The sequence below is a fragment of the Myzus persicae genome, unplaced genomic scaffold (assembly GCF_001856785.1).
Source record: "Myzus persicae strain clone G006 unplaced genomic scaffold, MPER_G0061.0, whole genome shotgun sequence".
Classification (NCBI taxonomy): domain Eukaryota; kingdom Metazoa; phylum Arthropoda; class Insecta; order Hemiptera; family Aphididae; genus Myzus; species Myzus persicae.
In genome coordinates this window covers 202,828-228,321 of record NW_019103479.1, presented here as the reverse complement: position 1 = coordinate 228,321, position 25,494 = coordinate 202,828, and the positions used below count along the sequence as shown (strand labels likewise).

The 25,494-nt window shown below is 31.1% G+C and overlaps 3 protein-coding genes across 3 annotated transcripts; 1 reads left to right on the top strand and 2 right to left on the bottom strand.

Moving 5' to 3' along the window:
* Window positions 1-3,259: 3,259 nt before the first annotated feature.
* On the bottom strand, window positions 3,260-9,414 carry LOC111034586 (cuticle protein-like). Its single transcript, XM_022315870.1, has 4 exons — window positions 9,290-9,414; window positions 9,014-9,152; window positions 8,600-8,975; window positions 3,260-4,076 (listed from the first exon to the last, which is right to left on the bottom strand). Exons 1-4 carry the CDS (start codon window positions 9,299-9,301, stop codon window positions 3,332-3,334), a joined length of 1,272 nt encoding a protein of 423 aa, XP_022171562.1. The 5' UTR covers window positions 9,302-9,414; the 3' UTR covers window positions 3,260-3,331.
* A 4,315-nt stretch (window positions 9,415-13,729) lies between these two features.
* LOC111034581 (cuticle protein 7-like) lies at window positions 13,730-14,579 on the top strand. The gene is made up of 2 exons (XM_022315865.1): window positions 13,730-13,821; window positions 13,916-14,579. Exons 1-2 carry the CDS (start codon window positions 13,810-13,812, stop codon window positions 14,429-14,431), a joined length of 528 nt encoding a protein of 175 aa, XP_022171557.1. The 5' UTR covers window positions 13,730-13,809; the 3' UTR covers window positions 14,432-14,579.
* Window positions 14,580-17,308: 2,729 nt separating this feature from the next.
* LOC111034585 (cuticle protein-like) lies at window positions 17,309-23,744 on the bottom strand. The gene is made up of 3 exons (XM_022315869.1): window positions 23,616-23,744; window positions 22,903-23,525; window positions 17,309-17,984 (listed from the first exon to the last, which is right to left on the bottom strand). Exons 1-3 carry the CDS (start codon window positions 23,625-23,627, stop codon window positions 17,372-17,374), a joined length of 1,248 nt encoding a protein of 415 aa, XP_022171561.1. The 5' UTR covers window positions 23,628-23,744; the 3' UTR covers window positions 17,309-17,371.
* Between the last annotated feature and the right edge of the window lie 1,750 nt (window positions 23,745-25,494).

The following is a 25,494-nucleotide window of genomic DNA, read 5'->3' as shown; positions in this document are numbered from 1 at the left end:
CACTGTTTAGGTGGAAAAAGTTCACAAAGTGTTTCATGTAGCTGCACCAGTAAAGATGGAATATCCAGTCTGAGTGGTACTTTGAAGAGATTGTATTTCAATTTTAGGGTAGATTCTTCAATATTTATAGTTTATAATTAGGAAAAAAATCATCCAGTGTACACCGTCGTATACTGTCTGGGCTAGTTCACTCGCAAACATATTTGATTAAAAGTGCTGAAGAATAATATGAATTAAAAATGTTTCGCTACATAATACGAGTATTATAATTATTACAATGCGTACATATGAAACACACTTCATAAATAATATTATATTAAGTATATTAATAGGTGTTTCAATATGCTGATTGAGTAATTTTTCGAATTCCTCACACCAATATCGTTAAGTTTGACACGCGGCAAAAACGAGTCAAAAAAAAAAAAAAAATGATGATAATAATATTAACGCGTAAACGTCGCTGCCGGCCACTGAGTTAGTGTGGCACATTCTCTGCGCAACGGCGTTATCAATCCGTCGCGGCGGCGTCCTTAAAGAACACTACGCCACGATTGAACCGTAAATCGCTACCGTCCGACTACCAGCGTCGAGGTCCGCCGCCCGCGATGGTGTACAACCACGGTATATAACCGCAATTCAGGTAGTGTGCAGTGGCCGCGCCTTCTCCGACCACCTGTTATGACACACAGCGGCATACACAAACTGTACCGACGGTGCCACTTAATTTTTTTCTTACGTCCGGTATGCGCAGAGCCATGCCAAGAACGCGGGACCGGATGAGCAAACGGCAAGGTTATTTTGTATTTACAAATACTACGGCATTAACCGCGGTGTAAAAGGCAAACCTGACGCACGGGATATCCTTATACCTTGACGAGCGGAGGGGCGGGTAGATGTTCTCGGTCATGTTATGTACCGCTTAAACCATAGTATTGGATTCCAATGTCAGAATATCTGTGGTAATGGCGCAAGCCGCAGGGGTGCATTGGTGGTAAATAATGAGTAAACGCTATAATTTTGCAGCACACGAAAATTAGTTCTACGCCAACGCGTCATTGACAAAAAAAAAAAAATTATACGTGGTTAATTTTTATCCACCGTAAATATTTTCTACTGGCGAAAACCTATCTATCTATACACATCACCTATCCATGTTTATGATTATATTATTGTATAGCTCTCGAGTGGTGTGGTGGCACGAGTAACCGTAGATATTAAAAACAAATACAACAGTTACTTAAAACATCATCCACTTATACTAGTAATTAAATTCAAAATTATTTTCTCATATTATAATATACACATTTCTGTATAAATATTTTTGTATGACTTTATGAGTGTGTGCCGTATACTCTTCAATATACCGTTGGGTGTACGATGAACGTTGACAAGTGGACGGAACAATATTGACTGTGGACCTTTATGGTAATATTGAAAAATTGTGTAACACGTATAATAAGTGTGAAATAAAATTATGTACCTATCACTGAAATCTGGTGACATATGCAATATACGTCGTCGTTCGAATTTTGTGGCAATAATTAAAACCCAGTATTATTAAAAAATCGTGTCATTCGTCAGCAAAGCGATTACGGCAAACCAATTATATTATTATCATGTGAATGGTGTGTATCAAAACTTGATATGGGCACTGCCAAACAAAACCATCGAGTGCGGTATGATATACCTACGTGTAACATATAATATTATTTGTACAATCGAATAACTAACTCTTAAGTGTACCAACACATTATATTAGATGAACCATTATAAATCAATCATTAAATGTCAGTAAAAAATGTTTTCATTGTTTGTCGAGAATGAAACACAACGCAGCATTGATGAAACAAATAAGACTACATTTGATGACTTAGAAAAATGAGAACCTAATATGGTTGGTAAAATGGTATATGAGTGTAGCTGTATTACTGTATACATAAATTGATTTTGCAATAACTTTTATAACTAATATAAATACAAAATAATCATTTTATATTTTTATTGTTTGCCAATTGTACCATGGATATGAGTTCTTATTTTAAATTCTGTAATCATTAATTATTTTCTAATAATATACAGCCATACTTCAACTTCTCATCATATTGGTGTCATAAAAACAGATTCAAATTAAACACATCTAAATGCGTTGAACTATACTGAAAAACTATAAAATTAGCAAGTAGTAAATACTCCATTTTTGATATTCACCTTGAATACGTTAACTATCTTAGAGATCTTAGGGTTATATTTCAGTCTAACCTTCTGTTTCTTTATCATAAGTTACTCAAAAAAGCAATCTAATTTTTTTTATTAGAAAGACATACAAGTTCAAACGTGAGCATTGTCTCACTTGACTGCCCAATACTTGAGTAATGTTCAATTCTACGAGGAACCCTTTGTATAACTCGGTCTTATTGAATCGCTTGAGTATCTTCAGAGACAATTATACACTGTTTAAAAGATAGAAAGACACTGTAAATACATAACCCATCAGCCATTTCTTGATTATACCTATAGTGGTGTAATCTTAACTTAGATTTCTCTAATATAGACTCCGATTTATAAATATTTATTGCAAGGCAATTTTTTTAATTAAATCATATCTTGTATTAAGTTACTGCAACTAGGTAAAAAAGGTTCGTGTCCTATATATTTGTCTCATTTTAGTCCTACAGCATCAATAATAACGCAATGCACTTCATAATATGATTAAAATAACCCCATAGATTGTATCTTTCGAGCAAGTAACGAATTAAAAAACTTTGATTTATTCGATACAAAATGTTTACATTTTATGTCTATACTTTCATTGTACTTTAATATTTTCTTTTGTATTCGTAGTTATTAAATGTAATTACATTTTTTTTAAATTGTACCTATTAATTATGTAGTTTTAGTTGTGTATTATATATTATAGAAAATGTATTACTCAAATGTACCTACCTATATAAATATGTAATTATTTTTAAATAAGCATAATATACTGCATACCTACTTAAAAAATATTATGCACCTATTATACTTGAGCCCATACAATCATTTACACTAAATGATTTTTTTTTATTCATAAATAAATAATGTGCTGTAAAATATAATATAATATAATATGCAATGTTCAAATGTTAAATTACACAAGTATATTAATTATCAATAATCGTGAGGAATAGAAATAAAAATGACTCATAATTACATTCTTATTAATATAATTTATTATATTTTAACAATAAAACAAACTATATAATAATATGTTCAGATGGTATAACAAAAGAGCTGATTTCCATGGTTGGAAATTAAAGCTCCGTGTAAAAAAAAAATAACTGACAATAAATTATTAGTAAGCTTTGTACGCAGCTGGTTTGTAAGCCGGGGCGGCGTAAGAGTGAGCTGGGGCGGCGTAAGAGTGAGCTGGGGCGGCGTAAGAGTGAGCTGGGGCGGCGTAAGAGTGTCCGGCGTATGCAGCTGGGGCGGCGTATGAGTGTCCGGCGTATGCAGCTGGGGCGGCGTATGAGTGTCCGGCGTATGCAGCTGGGGCGGCGTATGAGTGTCCGGCGTATGCAGCTGGGGCGGCGTATGAGTGTCCGGCGTATGCAGCTGGGGCGGCGTATGAGTGTCCGGCGTATGCAGCTGGGGCGGCGTATGAGTGTCCGGCGTATGCAGCTGGGGCGGCGTATGAGTGTCCGGCGTATGCAGCTGGGGCGGCGTATGCGTGTCCGGCGTATGCGGCCGGTGCGGCTTTGTAGGCTGGGGCGGCTTTGTAGGCTGGAGCGGATTTGTAAGCTGGTGCGCTGTAACCGTTGCTATGTCCTTCGATTTTCTTGACTTCAGCGTTGAAACCGCTGTGGTCGTCGGCGGTGTATTCGACGACGCGGGTGGAACCGTCGGCTTCCAAAAGGCTGTACGATCCCTTGACGTTTCCGTGTCCGTCGCTGTATTCGGATTGGCTCTTGACGTCGTAGGTGTGTGGGTCGTTTACGCTGTACTCGAAGTTGTACGGGGTCGGGGCTGAGTGTTCAGCGGCGTAAGCGTGGTGTGCTGGGTAAGCCGGGGCTGCGTATTCGGCGAGGGCGGCAGCCACGCAGGTTGCGAAAATGATCATCTGAAAATACAAAATGTTTTTATTTAAAATAGGGCTTCAAGCGAAAAAAAAATGGAATTGACAATCTAGAATAACAGTCATCGTTAGATATTAAACTTTTTACTATATTGAAAGGAATCTAAATACCTTAACTGCCATTTTTGTTGTTTGTTGCTTTTTTTTCTTTTGAACGGTGTTGTTGGCACTTTGATCTGTGGATTGAAACTGATAGCAACTCACTTGTGATTCTCCGTATTTATGTAGACGGAAAGTTGTAATTGTGTCCCTACCAATAACTTAATTTAGTGAGTTTATGTCATTATATTATGTTATAACCGGTTACATACAATGTATATTATTATTATTCTTTCATTTTTCTTCTTATTTAAGACTAATTTTGTTACCATATTTATGCTAAATATTCCTTTCCAATAAATTGGTCTGACATAAATACACAACGTTATATAGTCATTTCATTGAATTTTCGAAGGACTTTTATATTTTTTTAAATTATTTTTAAACCTAAAATTAAAATAGTAATTTCCGAAAAGTACCTCAAAAACTAATTATTTTACAAACATTCTGAAATGATCTCGTAAATTACCTACTTCTTATTTAAACACACTAACACAAATTTCTTATCGATTGCTAACATAATAATTTTTTTAATATATTTATTACTTAGGTAAAATATATGAAGGATTCACGTTAGATACGTGTCATACATTTAATTGTTCAAGCTGTACTGATGAAATTATGCTGTTTAAAATTGTGTTAGAATAGAATCATATATTAATCAAAAATAACGTAAAATAAATATCTACAAAATATTGTCCATTGTTTTAAAAAAAAATATATTCAAATTTCTACTGATGTTGATTTTTTTTTTAGTTTTTAATAATTATATTTTATATTCTGAGCAGATCATTGAATCAGTTTTATTCACCTAAATCTTTTATTTTTATTTTAACTATTGATACTATACATTTCAAAGTAGTAAAAATGGTTTAATTTTGAATTTTGGGGGTGCGGTTTCTGGTATGAACTTGGATTTAGATCAACTGAGGCTCATCTTCTATGGTTTGTATTTTACGTTAGAAGTAGGGAGGAGATTGATTCAGAAATAAAAAATACCTGGTCATTCAAAAATAATAGATGAATAATAAAAATACAAATATAGAGAATGTTTTCAAAAAACCCGTTTATGATAATTTTTATTTAATTGTTTTTCCTAATATAAATTAGTATAGAGAATTAAATTTTTCACCAAATAGGTTCACATAATATTATTATATATCAATAATTTCTATAAATTTTATAATTTTTATAATATGTTGAAGGTTTTCATGCTATTTAAAGACGACCAAACTTTTTATTTCATGTTTTTAAATTTCCGTATGATAAAAATATTGGGTATACATTATTTATTGGTTATTTATGAAAAGTATAATAATCATAGGATCTTGAAACTTTTCGCTATTACCAATGTATATTAATGTTTTCTATACAAAAACACTTTTTTAAAGTATTTACATTAATTCAGAGTTATTTATATTAACATGGACCTATTTATACATACAGTTAACAGTTTATCATATAGAAGAATAAATTACAATCATTACATATTATAAACTAATCATAAAAATATATCCTTATAAAGAGAGGTTCATACTCGGAATCGTTTTTTTTTTTGTATGCAATGAATTATCATTGAATTCAAATTTAACACATTCATTACAATGACCTATTTATTGCATGCCGAGGTGCATTTTAAATCTACAATATAGCAGAACAATTTTTCCGGTTATTTATAAATTCAGCTTTTTATCATACGATGTTATTATTTTTTTTATGACATGTATTGAAATGCAATTCAATAAAATATATAAACTATAAATTAATTAAGTTTTATGTTTTCAAGCACTTTTTTCATACTATGTGGTAATTAATTAAATTCTAGTCGATATAGTATTTTAATTGAATTTAAGTGTAGCTTTCAAAAAACAATAAAATATGGCTTGTACTGTGGCGACCGTAGTGAATCGGGTTGAGTGCAGTCTATGTTGCCAGTCCGAACTTTTTGACACACCTTGCACGTAACTATATTGTAATTAAAAAACCAGGAAGTTGATCTGCAGTATAGTATTATTGGAAAGTACCTTGTCATTGAGAAGGTTGCTTTTACGGAACGGTTAAACTTGAATATAATTATTGCATGCAAAAAACGATTCTGTAGAACGAAAACGTTTGTCAGCCTGCATTTCTAAGGGTGTTTTATAATTTATTAATAGTTTGACTTTAAGTAAATTATATTTTTTAATTTTGTGTGTTGAACTAATTTCGCTAAAATCATCACTTATTAGTTATTATGTTATATTATTGATTGTTGTAATAATATTATGTTTATATTTTTGTACCATGCCTTACTGTTATTAACTTAGAAGTTTCGTCAAATGGTGTGGATATATGTTCCTGGTACTAATAATGACTTAAAATTAGGCAAAATATTTTAAAGGTTTCTGAGTGAACAAAATTACAAATTGATTAATGGGGAACTTCAAGTTTCTTCGATTAATAATTTTTACATAATAAAAAATACCGAAATCATTATTAAGTGTTATTATGTATAATATGTATGATATTGTACGTATATCCAATTTATTATGATGATATTAAACGTTCATAAAAGTGTAAGGGATTTGAGATTATAACTTTTTAAAATACAACCATTAAAAAAATTCTTACAAAGAATTGTGTAAGTAGTACATTTTTAATGTACATGACAGTGTTACAATTAATAATTGTACAAATTGTATAAATTACTAAATAGTTAGCTTATTTCCATAATTTTTACTTATTTCGCTTCCATTTTTAATTTTTAACTTAAAATATAAAAAATATTAAATACGTATTTTCGATAATTTTTAATTAGTGTAAGAACAAAATTTGAGTAACCTCATTTAATTTTCAAGCATTTTTAAGTACAAAAAATAATATTTTAATTTAACGTTATAAATTTAAATAAAAATCAATGTTGAAAATTTCAAGTCTCGAAATTAAACAAAAATAGTTTTAATATTTTGAAAGTTATATCATATCTAAAAATGTCTTGCACAAATATTTAATGAAAAATAGGTCTTATTATTATCTACATTAAAAAACAACATCAGTTATGTCAACACATTTTGATCTTATCAACTAAATATTCTTACTTATAATGGAATTGAATTATTTCCTCTATTAAAAAAAATTATAGTTTATGTAATTAAGAATAAAATATTATACAGAACAGTTATATTATGTCGAATAAAATCACTTTTATTTTAAATAAGGTATTAATAAGATCGATCTGATTGTATGCTAGCTGTACATATCACTTAGATAATATTACTATGCAATAAACACTAATCACTATTGAACAAATATATTGAAATACGGCATAACAGTTTAGCTTCCAAGCGATTTTGGAAATGTTGTAAAATATTACTCAGATTATTCTTTGAATGTACATAACTTTATTAAACGTATGTACTTATTTGTGATGCATTTGTAAGTACATCACAGTCATAGATACTTATGATATATACCAACTTAATTTTGTGTTGTGTTGGAAGGAGAGTAAATGTTTTGACGACATTTGTATTCGTAAACTAAAATAATAAATATTTATTCAACTAAATATTTTATTTTTATTATATTACAAACTATATTAGCGACTTTTTTGGCCCCTCTTGTTGCCTTGAGCAGCTAATCCTCCCCCCTCACTTTTAATGCACCTCTGCTACACATTTACTCGTTCCGATATGTCGTATTTAAAGCAAACACTTTCGTACAATGGATTTTATGCACTCTCAACCTCGGTCTCACCGTATTTTTGTATTATACGTCTACACCATAACAAAATTATACAGTATAGGTATCTTTTTTGTCGTGGTCTACACGTTGAAACAAGTTGTACACCCATGACATAGACGTTACGATGAGCAATTGTGATATTATATAAAACCAAGTTCTACAATCAGTCGTGCAATTAATTGAATCATGAAGGTGACGATTTTTTGACAGCACTTCTTGGGGGCCCTGATTATGACCAAAAAAAAAGTCAGTTCGGCAGGGTTCAAGACCCTCAGCCCTGGCTAGGCCGACACTGGTTGTCAGTTGAAATTCATTGGCTGATATCATTACCTTCGTTATATTCATAACTCATAAAGTAGTATCTATAGATTTAGTACCTATCTAAACTGTTTTTTCGAAAAAGTTATGACGATTACTGTTTTTACTCATTTTAAAAATATATCATATTACGATCAAGACATTAAGAAGGACCAGTTTCCCATTGAGTGAACAAAAAAAAAATCAATACAATATATTATAATTCAATTGTTTTATTATATATTTCACAATTGAATAAATTATACATGATCAGATGTTAGAAGAACAAAAAAACTGATTTCTATGACGAAATGCGGCTCATTGTAAAAAATTTAGTTTGTTGAATGTTGAAGCCAAAGTTATTAGTATGCCTTGTATGCGACTGGTTTGTAAGCCGGGGCGGAGTAAGAGTGTGCAGCGTATGCGGCTGGGGCAGCGTAAGAGTGAGCTGGGGCAGCGTAAGAGTGTCCGGCGTATGCAGCTGGGGCGGCGTATGAGTGTCCGGCGTATGCGGCCGGTGCGGCTTTGTAGGCTGGGGCGGCCTTGTAGGCTGGGGCGGATTTGTAAGCTGGTGCGCTGTAACCGTGGCTATGTCCTTCGATTTTCTTGACTTCAGCGTTGAAACCGCTGTGGTCGTCGGCGGTGTATTCGACGACGCGGGTGGAACCGTCGGCTTCCAAAAGGCTGTACGATCCCTTGACGTTTCCGTGTCCGTCGCTGTACTCGGATTGGCTCTTGACGTCGTAGGNCCGTCGCTGTACTCGGATTGGCTCTTGACGTCGTAGGAGTGTGGGTCGTTTACGCTGTACTCGAAGTTGTACGGGGTCGGGGCTGAGTGTTCAGCGACGTAAGCGTGGTGTGCTGGGTAAGCCGGGGCGGCGTATTCAGCGAGTGCTGCGGCCACGCAGGCTGCGAAAACGATCATCTGAAATATGCATCGACATTATAATATTACCGAATACGATTTATAATATTTCAAATAAACATGTTAAATAATTTAGAAACTTTAATAGACTGCTCGAAATCAAATTGATATTACATTATTGAACAAGATCTTAATACCTTAGCTGCCATTTTGTCGGTGTTTTTTTTTTTGAACTGTGCTGTGTATGCTTGGTTCTGTTGATTGAAACTGATAGCAAATCACTACTGATTATCCGTATTTAAGCAAAACGAATGTCGTGATTACTTCCCTTCCAGTTGCACACCGTAATATACTTAGTAATTAGATAAACGCAGATTATGTCTGATTGTAACCGGTTGTAGACAATATATTATTAAATTTTTCATTTTTTAACACTTTTGCAGCTACCGCCCTCCAAATAAATTATACTCTAGAGTTAAGTGAAAACACTTAATCATTTTCAGCTCTCCTACTTTATTCATAATTATTTTCAAACCTAATATTTGCATTTGTACGAAAAATGTGCCAAAATTGATTTTCATTGTGATTTCCATGGGGGCTATTTCAAAGGGAACATAATAATATATTTTACTTACTGGTCGATAAAAATTAAAATAAATTTATTTACATAAAACCTGTTGCAAAAATTTTAATAATAGGTTGAATTTTTTCTATCGGTATTAAATATAAAACAATTTAATAACACAATGTCAAACCAATCAAAATAAAATTTATCCTTATAACCAGTTTAAATTTTTTTATGTACATTTATCGTTTTTTGTTTGTATGCGAAATGCGAACATTAATTTCAAAACTCAACTCTAAATAAAATTGGAATTTTTTTTTTTACATTTAGTTTAAATATTATCTCCCTTCTTTTTATCTTCGTTGTGTAGTTTAACGAAAGAATTTGTTAATATTGTTCTAAAAATTTAAAAAAACCTTTTGTTCATTGATTGTACTTAAATTGTTAAATGTGAAGTGACTGTTCAATTTATAAAATAATTAATGAAACTAATCATTATAAATAATATTAATATTAGTATACCTTTACTCTACTAATTTAAATTTAGTTCGAAACAAGCATATATGCTTATAACTAATTGAAATATTGTGTATGTATCATGATGAATGAATAAACAGAAATAAATCAAAGGAAACTATGAAGCTAACATAACTAAAATGCGATATTTTTGTTTTTGTAATGGTATCATTTTTACTAAGAGAAATAAAATGGCTTTTAAATGATGAACATTTTTATTTTATGTATATTTGATAACGATTGATTCCTAATAAAAGAAACACCTTGTGTATTTATTTATATAGTCTCGATGGCCTATAATACAATCAAGGAGATACTATTTAAGATTTAACATAGCAAATTGTGGCATTGAGAAATTTAATAAGTTAAGTTATACAATTTCAAGAACTAAATATAACTAGCAAAATTAAAGACTGAGAGTGGTAGGGTCACTGTCAAGATATTGTGATTCATTGTGGAGAAATGATATAGGCTAATGAGAAATGAATTTAGATTTTTATAAAAAATAGTAAATTCCCATACATCCAAATATTATATTTTTAATCAATATTACGGAACTGAAACCTCTAATGTCTATTAACTAACTAATTTACATAGAAATGTTTAGTTACCTATGACGTTCAATTCCTGTGAACAAGTATGATGTACCCATTAGAAAAATCATACTTATCATAATTATGCGTCATCTACAATCTGTAAAATATTTTGATTGGTAATAACTAATAAGTAATAAGTCATACTAGTTATAATATCATTTTAAAGAAGTACAAATAAGAAGTCAAATAAAATAAATTTAAATAATAGTTATATATCTTATTATTAAATGCTCAAACGCAGTAACGCTCGTAGGCGTTCTATAACTATGATTGACAATTATCCCATAGTAAACAGCATATACTTGGCATTTTTTTCCCTTTTACCAGTCGAAAAATTACCTGATAAGTAATATGATATGAATAATATGATAGTATCAGCAACATGCACAATTATACAGTATTTCATTGTATGAAATATTTGTTGTAATTGAGAAAGGCAGAACATACACTGAAAATAAACCGATGATCAGTTTGAGTCATGTAAATTAATGAAACTATTTTCCTTTATTTTAAATCACTTTTATGATAAAAATAACCAACAGTCACATAAATCATTAAACAATGGCTAAACCTTTATAGTTTGAATCGCCACTATTGCAAAATGAACAGTTTTGAGTAGGTTAACTTATGTAATCCAAGGTTATCTCAACTACCTTCCAATAAATTCTTAAATTCTATGTTAGTATTGACGACTTAATTGTTTTTCAATGAATGTACTACTAAATTCTATCAAATTTATCATTGCTTACAAATAAAATTTTTTTTTTATCTGCGTAATTTATTTTGTACTTTGGACAAATTTCGTCATTTTTAATACAAATTGTTATTATAAGTTACCCGTATCGTATTTTTTGTTAAATCTATACCTACATAGGTATTCTGTTGATTTCATATGTATATTATTTAACTTTTAGTACTATAGTCTTAAGCAATCCAAAAATCTATATTGCCATGAATAAAGGTCCGGTTAGAGTATATGCTATAAAAATATATTCATAATAAAATTGAACTTATTATTAAATTAAGAAATAAAGAAACAACTGCTTTTTTTTTATTTGGTGAACAAAATTACAGTTACAATATTATTTAAGATAATGCTACATCCTTAGTTTGTGATTTGACTTATAATCAAACTTAAATTTAGTAATATTGAATGTTTTACCGTCAGTTTTTGCAATATTTAAATTTAAAAGAAAACGTTGTGCATTTTGTACATTTTAATATTTTACATACTCATAACTCGTTCAAAAATCATAATACCATAAAAAAATGACAAAATATAATAGATATTGTGCCAACTTTAAAATTTGGTTATAGGTCAATTAATTCTAATATTAAATCTTACTAGGTACACAAAATCAGTTCTACTGAACGCTCATTTGCTCTGTTGTACGTTTCTAATAGATGGAGACAACATATAATGAGAGTGTAGTGTCCAATCAAAAGAAAACTATTTGAGTAATTAAACACAGAGCAAGATAATTTTAATCGGTAAAAACAAATACAAAAAAAATACAAAAAAATACCAATGCTCATAGTTGTATAAATCAAAATGTATTTACAAAATAAATAAATTATAACATAATTTGATTAACAAGTGGTTAAGTATTTATGGCGGTAAAGAACGTTCGATCATGTTACTAATAATTTAAATTGTTTCAAAAACATTTGGCAATATTAATTTGCCCTGAATGGGGCCGGTAAATAAGCCGGGCTGGAGTAAGACGGTACTGAGTGAGTAGCTGGGGCGGAATAGGCAGATTATAGGTGGTGACGCTGTACTTTGTAACCGTGGTTATGTCCTTTGCTTTTTTTAACTTCAGCGTCGAAACCTCTGTGATCGTCAGCGGTGTATTCAGAGACCCGAGTGGAACCTTCGGCATTCTGCGATCCTTTGGCTTAACCGTTTAGAATCAACTTTGCACGTCGTAAGTGTGTGGGTCGTCTACCCGTCTACACTGTACTCGAAATTGTACAGGATTGCGGCGTAAGTGTGTTCAGCTTGAGCATAAGGATATTGTGTTGGGTAAACCGATGTAGCATATTGGGCAAAAGCGGTGGCAACGCAAGCCGGAAAAATGATCATCAGAAATAAAATTATAACTATCAAGTTTTCATTTTCCATTGAAAACCCCAATTTTACAATTATTAAAAGTTGTACAATAAACATGTTATGGTTATAAAGTTGTTAGATAATTTATCGAACAAAAATCGTATGTATCTGTATGACCAAAATATGTTAACCTCATTTTTTTAAACAGTACGGAGAAAAAATATTTGAACTAATATCTATTCCCTACTAGGTTTCATATTTAATATTATTTATATCAATTAAGTATTGACCATTGGCATTGCATCCCTTCAGATAACTTAAAAAGTTCTAAAACTTTATACTGGTATAGCTTATACCAACATATTTGTTGTATTTTTATAAGCCCATCTACTATAACTATCATATATTTTCGTGTTTCAAATAGTTATATATTATTGTATTGTGTATAACTATTTACTTCGCCCCTTTACTTGATACTCCTTTCTCATAAAGTGAAATGCGATATAATTTGGTGTCATTCTATATTACGAAATCAGAGCTCATTCACAGATTATAATGAATAAAATATTATTTGTGTAAGTGCTGTGGAATTTAGCGTTATAATTGTTTTATATATCATATTGATATAAGTTTTAAATGTCGTATATACAACTATATTTGAATTTGTGATTGAATCTATTGGGACACTTTAAATGCTTTAACGAATGGCACCAAATTATTATATACATCACTTTATTGTAAAGGACTAATTACCATTTTGGGCGTGGTAAATTTATAATTGTTCAAAGCACTAAAATAAGTGATAATATTGATTATTGCATACCGGTTGTAATACAACATATATTATATGCGTTTATGATTTAAAGTTTTGGGAGGGATTACACTTCATGGATCACTCAACATAAATACGAAGAATCAATAGTGAAAGATATCAGTTCTTAACTAAAACAGTACCAAACACACAGTTAAAAAACACATTTATACAAAATGGCCGCTAAGGTACTTGTGTCTTTGTTAAATATTATATTATCTGAAAACATTAATCTTAAAACATGTTCATTTTGCATTTTTAATCTTAACGCTTTTATTGCAGATGATCATTTTTGCTGCCTGCGTGGCCACCGCTCTCGCTCAATACGCCTCCCCAGCATATCCAGCGCACCACGCTTACACTCAATCTGAACACTCGTACGCCCCAACCCCATACAACTTCGAGTACAGCGTAAATGATCCACACACCTACGACGTGCACAGCCAATCCGAGTACAGTGACGGAAACGGTTACGTCAAAGGGACTTACAGCCTTTTGGAAGCCGACGGTTCAACCCGTACCGTCGAATACACCGCCGATGACCACAGTGGTTTCAACGCAGTCGTCAAGAACGAAGGTGGATACAAGACCCCAGCTTACTCTGCACCAGCCTACAAGCCAGCATACTCTGCACCAGCCTACTCTGCACCAGCCTACAAGCCAGCATACTCTGCACCAGCCTACAAGCCAGCATACTCTGCACCATCTTACTCTGCGCCAGCCTACGCCGCCCCAGCTTACCCAGCACCCGCATACTCTGCCCCGGCCTACAAGCCAGCATATAAACCAGCATACTGATCATTTCTCTAGTCATGCCATTGATTATGACAACCATATTTCAGTCTTATAATGTATAATAATATCTCCATTGCCCATCATCAAACCATATTTGTGCCATCGTTGTGTTTATGTTGTAAATAAATAATAAATTAAGTAATATCAAACAGTTTTTTACATTTGTGTACTTGCAATTGTAGATACACCTATCTAGGAGGTATCTACTAAGTGTTCTCCCTATATTTATTTGAGTTGTATAATTAGGACACTCTAACCAGGCTCTAACTAGACTAGCCATTAAAATACAGCGCCTATGACCACAGCGGCTTCAACGCCGAAGTCAAGAAAATCGTAGGATATAGCCAAGGTTATAAGGCACCATACAGCGCACCTGCTGCCCCATTCTACAGGCCAACTTACTATGCATCCACAAACTCTGCCACAGCCTACAGATCTGCCTCTTCCACCCCAGCTGCGTACGCATCGCCACCTTACTCCGCCCCGGCTTGCAGACCATGCAAGGCTTACTAATTTTCAAACTGTCCAACCGAAACTTCGTTGAAATTGTTTTAAAGTCACATGGTTGATAATTAGAAACATCTCATTTATCACAAATACTTGACTCTTTGTTTATATATGATGTTGTTATTGATTTATTATTTAAATAAATACTACATTTTACTAATTCTGCACATTTATTATTCATGTGTCGTTTAATTTTTTTTAATTATTTAAAATCATATATAATGAATTATAACGTGGGGAAAAAAATAGGTGGCTCCAGAGAAATGTTTGGGGGGGGGGGAGTCATAATTTTCCCAAAACGTTCGATATTCTAATAGGTTTTTTCTAAATTTTGTTATTAACAGTACACAATTTTTAGAAATACGGGCTTGGCAAGGGGCCGCGGCCCCTGGCCATCTTTGGATCCACCTCTGGCCGTAATGTAGGTTATATTGCATTATGATACATTGCCTGACCTACATATTTTTCTCTGCCTGATGTTATTGGACATTTCATTCAAATGTCATTATGCAAGACAATGTACTCTTGACTATTTTAAGATTAACTGTAAGAAAAAATAATTTTAAAAATTGCAATTTATGATTAATAACCTGCATCTTTAAAGAGGTATACATTATAACTGTCAATTCAGTACGTTTTATAAATTTATAGAACAGAACCATAAAAAGAAATTACTTGAAACGTACCTACTATTGTTTCTTTTTTCAGTTTGTATTTCAAATACACATACTTATATGGATATATATTAAACTCTATATTATTATCTTTTCAATTATCATCGTGTCAAGATTTTTTCATCTTCTAAATTAAAATTAGTTGTCGGATGATCAAAATAATTGGTGTTTAGTTAAATTAGTATTTTTATGCAAAGCAATTGTGTATGATGTAGTATTTGTTTATACAAGTGTATGCTTTGTTTAAATAAAAGTAAATTTTAAAATTTTAAGTATCTAAAACAAACAAAAAATAAAAATATTTAAGCATATTATCATCCAAATCAAGTATTTAAATAACAAATCGGTTTAAATTATATTTCCAGATCTGATATACAGCGGCGGACTTATTACATTGGTTCTGCATTGCCCATAGAAATTGGGTTGCATTGTTCGATAAACAATAGCCTGATTTGCAGCTAAAATGTATATTATAATATTTCTTTTACTTTGATATATCATCATGTAATTTTTTGTGTAGTTACTAAATAATTTATTATTTAATTATATTTGTAATAATTATTACATACAAAACTGTCACTAATCTAATTTTATCACTTAAACGTCTAAAATTGAGTATAATTTTTATAATTTAAAAAAAAACAATGCATTAACTTAAACGATTACATTTTTAAATTTGAATGTACCTTTAATAAATGAAAAGAATTATTTGAACACTCTTCTCATTTCTCGTGTATTTCTGAGAATTTTTTTAATTATTGAACTTGAATAATGTTTACTTCACTAATTTCTATTTAATATTGAGCTTTCAATTAAACAATGAATTAAAACATTTTGAATTTATGATGTATTCCAATATACCAATAAATATTGAATACGTTTTTAGTCTTATAATGATTTTCTTATTGATAATATGTATTTATTTTTCATTGTTCTAGTTGCATATGAATTTTATATACTAATTTTGTTTTGTTTAAGATTCAATAAAAGTCTACTTATACTTTGGTTATGATAAGTGAATTGAGTTTATTTTTGTATGATATGATTTATTGCTATATTTGGAATTTTCCCCCTGTTAATTATACTGTCCAATATCGCATTAATAAAATAGGTTCATTTTTGATTTTTCTAAAGGACCTTATTATTCTTTATACCGAATATTTTTGAAACTCGTTGATACACCCTCCAAATATATATTTTCTATAATATTGGTAAAAGGGGTTTTAACATTTAACATATAATACAATTCTGGAATGTGTTATTTTCAATCCACTCGGGCTTGTTTTTGTTACTTAAAAACGACATATCATAAACAATTTACGAATATTATATTTACTTGCATTCGTAAGTTACTGAGGCAGCTGAGTTGGTATGTCGGTTCGCTATTGCTGCAGATTCACTATGATATGACAATTATTAGCAACGTTCAATTGTTTCTGGTATTGGAACCACAGTGTCCATGGCTGACATGTATATGTGATGATAAGATTTGAACCAAAAACGATATTGCCACTATAGAGGCGTATACATGATCAATCAATGATAGCTGAATAATAAATAAAAAACACAGATGTATAACAGTTAATACATATTTGTATGCATTTATTTACACAATAAATATACAAAAGTCACAATAAGTATTTTACATATGAATGTGCCAATGTTTAAGAACTATGGTTTGATGTGAACACCATAGTTGAGAGGTAAATGAAAACAATGTGAAAAAAAAGATGGAAGCATGTAGGGAACACGACTAATTAAATTAGTATGCTGGTTTGTAGGCCGGAGCCGAGTAAGAAGGGGCAGAGTGTGCGGGTGCTGAGTAAGCTGGTGCAGAGTAAGCTGGTGCAGAGTGTGCGGGTGCTGAGTAAGCGGGTGCAGAGTATGCTGGTGCAGAGTAGGCTGGTGCAGAGTATGCTGGTGCAGAGTGTGCGGGTGCAGAGTAAGCTGGTGCAGAGTGTGCAGGTGCTGAGTAAGCGGGTGCAGAGTATGCTGGTGCAGAGTATGCTGGTGCAGAGTATGCTGGTGCAGAGTATGCTGGTGCAGAGTAAGCTGGCTTGTAGGCTGGGGCAGCAGGTGCGCTGTACGGTGCCTTGTAACCTTGGCTATGTCCTTCGATTTTCTTGACTTCGGCGTTGAAACCGCTGTGGTCATCGGCGGTGTATTCGACGACACGGGTTGAACCGTCGGCTTCCAAAAGGCTGTAAGTTCCCTTGACGTTACCGTTTCCGTCGCTGGATTCGGATTGGCTGTGTACGTCGTAGGTGTGTGGGTCGTTTACGCTGTATTCGAAGTTGTACGGGGTTGGGGCGTAAGCGTGTTCGGCTTCAGCGTGTTGAGCTGGGTAAGCTGGGGCGGCGTATTGGGCGAGTGTGGTGGCCACGCAAGCGGCGAAAATGATCATCTGAAATTGAAAAAAAAAATGTTTAAAAAAAATTGTTGTAGTACTAAGATAAACTTTTTTGTAAATTGATTGAAAATAATATATGTACCTTAACTGCCATTTTGTATTTTTGTGTTTGAACTGTGCTGTATGTTCTTGTTAGTTCTGCTGTTTGAAACTGATATCTTTTCACTGTTGATACAGCGTATTTATGTTGACTGATAATTTTTAAATTTACCCTTCCAATAAATATTGAATAATACACATCACCATATTGATATGTTTGATATGTTATAACTTCTTGAACCGGTTGTATTCGATATTATACTATTAATATTATTATTTTCGACACTAATCAGTTACCTTCTATATTTGCCTAAATAATATAACCCTATCCAATTATTATTTTTTTTATTTCGTATGGCATAATCCAATTATTAATTGATGTGACATAATGTTATTACATATTTTGTTATCGGTTTGATTATTGATTTGACATACTTAGTATCTACATTTTACCCATAAACTATGTCAATATGTCAATATTTTAAATTGTCCTATACAAGATGATTCTGTAAATTAAGATATTGCCTTTATCAAATTGAAAAATATTAAAATGTATCTATTTCTTAAATAATTTTAGTTTATTACTATAAGAACAAATATTGATTTTCAATTTTTATCCGTGTTATATTATTAAAACATCGTGTGTTGGTCACTTATCACATATCTCGCCACCTAATTTGTCCTCGTTGTGGCTGTCTGTGCATAATTATTAGGAATTATAAATTTAAATGTTTCTAATAGATATTACAAAATCAAGTTTATGAAATAATATATAGATCATGTAAAAATATAAATTATAACCTTCTTTCTAAAACTTACTTATAAAAAAAATATTATAGAAGTTATATTATTACAAACAGATTTATATAGATAAAATGAACATTAGGTTATTCCATTATACAATATGTGTACATAGTAGGTACATAAAATTGCTTTCAATGAAATATTGAAAATTGTTTAAGTTAACCGATTTATAAATGTACAGAATGTACTTATAGTGTTCACAACTCAACAACGTATAATTATTTATGTAAATATTATTGTGATTTTAGCAGTGGGTTATCAAAATCGTATTTCGGATCATCAGTCCGCTTATATTCTGTCGTCGATAAACAACACACCTACAGTTAAATTAAAATGTGCAAACCTGTTTCCGTATTTTCATCGGTTTAATGACTAGTCTATCAGACGTATGACTACATTTTATTGTTATAAGATTAATGCAACTTATGAATTCAATACATTTTCTTTGATTTAATATTGCCTTATACTAATAAAAATCAAAAATATTAGGTACTGTTTTGTGTTTTTTTTTAAATTATTCACAATAGTCAGCAACACAATAAAATATTGATAATATACTGTTAGAACCATGACAAAATTCTGCTAAGATTATCTTCAGTGAACAAACGAAAATAATTGGTTTGCAAATATTCCCAGAGAAACAGCCGATGAAATTAATGCCTAACAATTTTTTGAATGCAATACTGAATGATTACCCAATACCTAAATGTGGTTGCGACAATAAGTTTCCATTTATTATAAATGTCTGTAAATATGAATTGAACTATCTTATAATCTTTTGGTTTTGTAATAATTTATCTTATTCACGAATGATCTTCGTATTCAATACCTATTTGTTATTAGTTTATTTAAGTTTTGTAACTTTTCGAATAATATTACAATAGAACATAATCTACATGCATGAAGGTACACGAAGGTCGGGATAAACATGTATTTAACTATGTAATTATATTAATAAGTAATAACGTGAGATACTATTATATCACATCAATGCCCAACCCGTGGCTTACAGCCTGCAGCATTTTCTGTAGCGCATTCCTTATGTGTGGCCAGTGAAATTTTGGATGAAGTAAACACAAAAATAACAAATAATTTAAATTATATAAAAATATTTTTAAAATCAATTCCACAATTTTTCATTTGTGCTGGATACACAATATTATGTTTCTGACCAATTTTTAGTACGGTTTTGATTGTCATGGATACTTATAAACAAAAACACATTGTCTAGTTCATAGATTTTCCTTGTAAAGAAAAAGCATCGAGTACAGTGTTTTGGTTCTCATAAGTTTTTACTTTTTATGACTGATTGAACAATATGAACGTTTTTCACATACTATAGACATAAAAGAACGTTTTAAATGTATTCACCATTTTTTTAATCCTAATAAGAAGTTTAAAAATATAGTTTTGATTCAATACATTTCTCAATTGTATTTATTTAATATTGACTAATTTTACTGCACTACTAATTAAACTAATTTTACTCTTCCAATTGTAATTACAACTCAACCTTAATTTCACCATAAAATGTAATATTACATTTTGTATGAACTTAATATTTGAATAATTAATACCTATTTTATGTTTTTAACTATTTAAAAATCAGATTTTGTGATTTGGCATAACGACTTAACATACAAGGTTACTCGTTCGATAACAGTTGTCCATTACTATATGATATACCTAACATAATATATGACATTAAATTGAATGTATACATATTATTTTATAAACCATTGATTAAATGGTATATCTAAGTAGATTTAATTTTAATAGTATATATCCGAATGATTAAAATTGTTCAGTATGTCCTGCTGCTGTGAACACTTTATGTCTTTATGTATAGTTCACACAAATCAACATCCACCCAGAATCGTTTTCGATTGAATGCAAACATGATTTCAAATTCAAATTAATAATACACTTGCACTATTCTGCACCGAGGTGAGCAAACAGAGGAGTAACTAACACTCGGTTTCTGTATCCAATATAATGATGTCTGTCCGATTTTTTCACTAAAACCGTTCGATACAATTTAAACTAAGCTATTCACACGTGTAAACGTGTTCTACTAAAATCAATAAATCGTACGTAGGTATACAACTTTTACAAATCGTGTGATTATCGTTATTGGTACTATTATGACGATATCACATTATAATATTATAATATGGAGTGTTTCGCCTTGTTTATTTCTGTATGATTTCCCTTACTATTAACGATTTTGAAACATATTATATACATTAATATATTTTAAGATACGAAATTAATAAAAATTGAATAGTGTGATTAAATAAGATATACCTAATGAGTCCAATAGTTCGGTAAAGGTTAGTTTTAAAGTTGAGGTAGAGTCTTGCATGCTATAGCTGTTGAAGTAGTGAATTAAAAATTTGATTGGACACCCCTTGCAACTTTACTCTTCTTATCAAAACGTTAAATGATTATTACCCATTTATAAAAAAAACAAAAGATTCAATGTTTAAACATTAAGATCTATAGGTACTTTAGATAATAAAACAATCAATATACGTTGTCTTTAAAAACAACCATCCCTTTCTGTTATAAAGAAAAGTTTCAAAGTACCTACCAATAGTGTTTTAAACCATGTAAGACTATGTTTTTTAATAAAAAATAGTGCAGCCACTTAAATATATCACCTCGTATCGCTTATGTAATTTGATTATTAAACATATCTTTAAAATATCAAATTATAAATAAATTAGTACAAATTATGCACATTACATGTTTTTAAAGACTTACTAGGTAACTAATCAGTAAACCGAACTCCGCTTGAAATCGTAATGATACATCATAATTATTGATTTCTAGTTAAATGACCCACTGTAGCCTAATTAACTTGTCCTGTATTTCACATATATTCATATTAAAATATGATATATATTATACCATTAAGATTACTGTATTCGTCGTAACGGTATTAGGTAGCATATTATAACGTAACAAACCATTCACAAACTACAATTATAGGAGAATTTTTTTTTTATAAAATTTATTTCTTCAGAATACTTTTTAATAAAAGAATAATAATATTTTTGTTGATTAATATTATTGACGCACATTGTTAAAAGTATATATATATATCATACATAGTTAATATTTTACTACTAGAATTATACAGAAAAACATATATTTTTCCCATAAACAAAATTGTTTTATTCAAATGGTGATGAAAAATCTGTACTTTAGTAGTTCACCATACCACAGAAACAGAATAAATATATAATACCAATTTGAGCAGAGGGAACAAATGGCAATGTCAAATGAAGAAAAACCTTTTATATTTTATTGTTTTTTTGTTTTTTTTTTTTTTTAATTGAGACTAGAAGGCTGTTCGAGACTATACACGTGCAGCTCTATAACAACGACATTAAAACTACCGTAGTAATTATATTACGTTCAAAATGCGAAAACATTAAGGAACTAAGCAATGTCCTACTGTTGCGCAGAATAGAAATTAAAATAAATTATTGTAATTCAAGTAATTGATTATAAATTTGACAATTGAATAAATTAAAAAAAGAAACATCCGTAGGTACTTTTGCTACTGATTTCTATTAAAAACTCAACTCGTCTTAAAAATTAAAAACAATTTAACAGATTGATGACTAATTAGTACCTATACATAAATCACTGGGACAGCTGAGTAAGTCGGTTAGCTATTGCTGCAGAAGCAGCTATAATACTATGAGACTAATGAATTAGCCACGTTCGATTTGTTCTAGCATTATTAGGTACTACGAAGTCAGTATAGGCAGTATATCTGGCGATACCTTTGAACCCTATAGTGTGTTCTTTATCAATTTATGATAACTGAATAATTAAAAAAACAACACAGAGATATACAACAAATGCATATTTATATGCATATATTTACACAATAAATACAATAGTCACACTAAGTATTTCACATATTAATATCATAATGTTTGAATTTTTAACCAAGGTTCAATGCGAACACTGTGAAATTGAAAGTTGGAAAGTTGGAGGAAAGTGACATGCACGACTAAGCAAATTAGTAGGCTGGAGCGGAGTGTGCGGGTGCAGAGTATGCTGGTGCAGAGTAAGACGGTGCGGAGTACGCTGGCTTGTAGGCTGGTGCAGAGTAAGATGGTGCAGAGTAAGCTGGTGCAGAGTATGCGGGTGCAGAGTGTGCTGGTGCAGAGTATGCAGGTGCAGAGTAAGCTGGTGCAGAGTAAGCTGGCTTGTAGGCTGGTGCAGAGTAAGATGGTGCAGAGTAAGCTGGTGCAGAGTAAGATGGTGCAGAGTATGCTGGTGCAGAGTAAGCTGGCTTGTAGGCTGGGGCAGCAGGTGCGCTGTACGGTGCCTTGTAACCTTGGCTATGTCCTTCGATTTTCTTGACTTCGGCGTTGAAACCGCTGTGGTCATCGGCGGTGTATTCGACGACACGGGTTGAACCGTCGGCTTCCAAAAGGCTGTAAGTTCCCTTGACGTTACCGTTTCCGTCGCTGGATTCGGATTGGCTGTGTACGTCGTAGGTGTGTGGGTCGTTTACGCTGTATTCGAAGTTGTACGGGGTTGGGGCGTAAGCGTGTTCGGCTTCAGCGTGTTGAGCTGGGTATGCTGGGGCGGCGTATTGGGCGAGTGTGGTGGCCACGCAAGCGGCGAAAATGATCATCTGAAATAAAATAATCGTGGTTTAAAAAAATGATTTTACTATAAGACGACGTTTGTGTCACAATTTATTGAAAATAACATAAGTAGGTACCTTGACGGCCATTTTTTTTATTTTTTTTTGAACTGTGCTATGTGGCTTGTTAGTTCTGCTTTTTCAAACTGATAGATGTTCACTATTGATCATCTGTATTTATGGTGACTGTTGTATGATCAAAATTCATCCCTTCCCTATAAATTAATTTCTCAAAAATATGGGCTGAATTTAATTTGAACCGGTTATAAACAATATTATATTATTATTTTCTGTTCATGTGCTTAAGCCATATATGGTTACCGCCCTTTATTAGTTGAATAATCCTTTCTAATGAGTGATTTGTCACACGACAATTTAGGTATACTTTTACTGCTCTATAACATCTCAGATACGCAATGAGTGGAGTGTCAAATTTACCAAACATTCGCCATTTCATCTCAAATTTCGCAATTTAGGAATCTAGTATACGATTTTGTATACATAGATATACTGCACTGATTATATTTAATAAAAACCACTGCTCTAAAATTAACTTAAAACATACTTTACTTTCTTAAAATATTTTACATTTCTTGTAAGTGTATTTTGGTATTTATACATATATAATTGTACATAATATAATATATTTATTCATTTATACTTTTGCTGAGCACTTGGCTTATTATTTTAGTTAATAATATTGAAAATTAGAACTTCGTTTGTATTATTGATTATTTAAAATCAATTCGAAATATGATTATATATTTTATCCTTATTAATTTAATTTATTTGTTGATAATTGTTTACTCAATTTTTTATGAAATATTTTTACCTACTAAGTTGTGTACTGTGTACATTAATAGGTATATATTCATACTATAGAACTTTGTTAAATCTCTATAGCAGTATAGCACTAACTGTTAGCCAACAAATTTTAAAAAAACTTCATTGTTTTGTTGTTGTTTTTCTTTTTTTTTTTAACTCAAACTGTACCAGAGATAGTGAACCTTTTTCGAATGACGTGCCAAAATGTTGTTATTAAAGTGTTTATAAAAAATCAAATGCCAGTAATATGTTCATAGACACCTATAAACAACTTTTACTTGAGCTAATGGGGGCTTATAAAATCCACTGTGCATTTTTTTATATCAGTTGTGTGTTTTGTAAATATTAATTTTTATAAATTAATAAAATTAATAAAATACAAGCAGCTTTACTTTACATCCATCAACGTATCAATCTTATGTGTTTATTAGAAATAATTAGTTTTTGGAAAATAAACATTCACAAATCTATGTTGATACGAGTATTGAACTTATTTGGAATAAAACATTTTTTTTTAAGTAGGTTCATGGTACCTATTATTTCTGGTAGCAGTGAATTCCAGACTTTTATAATTGGCACCCCTAGCTCATTATTATTCAGAAATAATAAGGAATATGGTTATAGTTTATACTTTGACGGTTAAAGTTAAACAATTCCAGTATCTACTTTTCTTAATAATAGGGAAAACCAAAATTTAAGATTTCTGAATTTTTAAGTAAAATCAGTATTTACGAAATCAATCTTCTTATTGTATCTATTTACGTAAAAAACAAATTACCGTAGATACTTAAAAATGTATATGAAATATTTGAATTATGATTTTCAAAACGTGGTAAAATTAAAAAATGTTTTTTCTTGTATTATTTGCATTATTTACATACAATATATTATATGCACAATTTCATTGTAGACACATTTTGAAGTTAGAATGTCAACGAAATTTGATATTTTAAATTTCAAACGAAGAATTTAACTTGAAACTCTTTTGTGTATTATTATATTTTTCAAAAGTACACAATGATGACATTTTCTAAACATTTAAACTAATTTTAAGCTATTTATACCATTCTACGATAAGATGAACGGTGTTGACTTAAAAGTTGATTACAATAATACATTATACAAATAATTA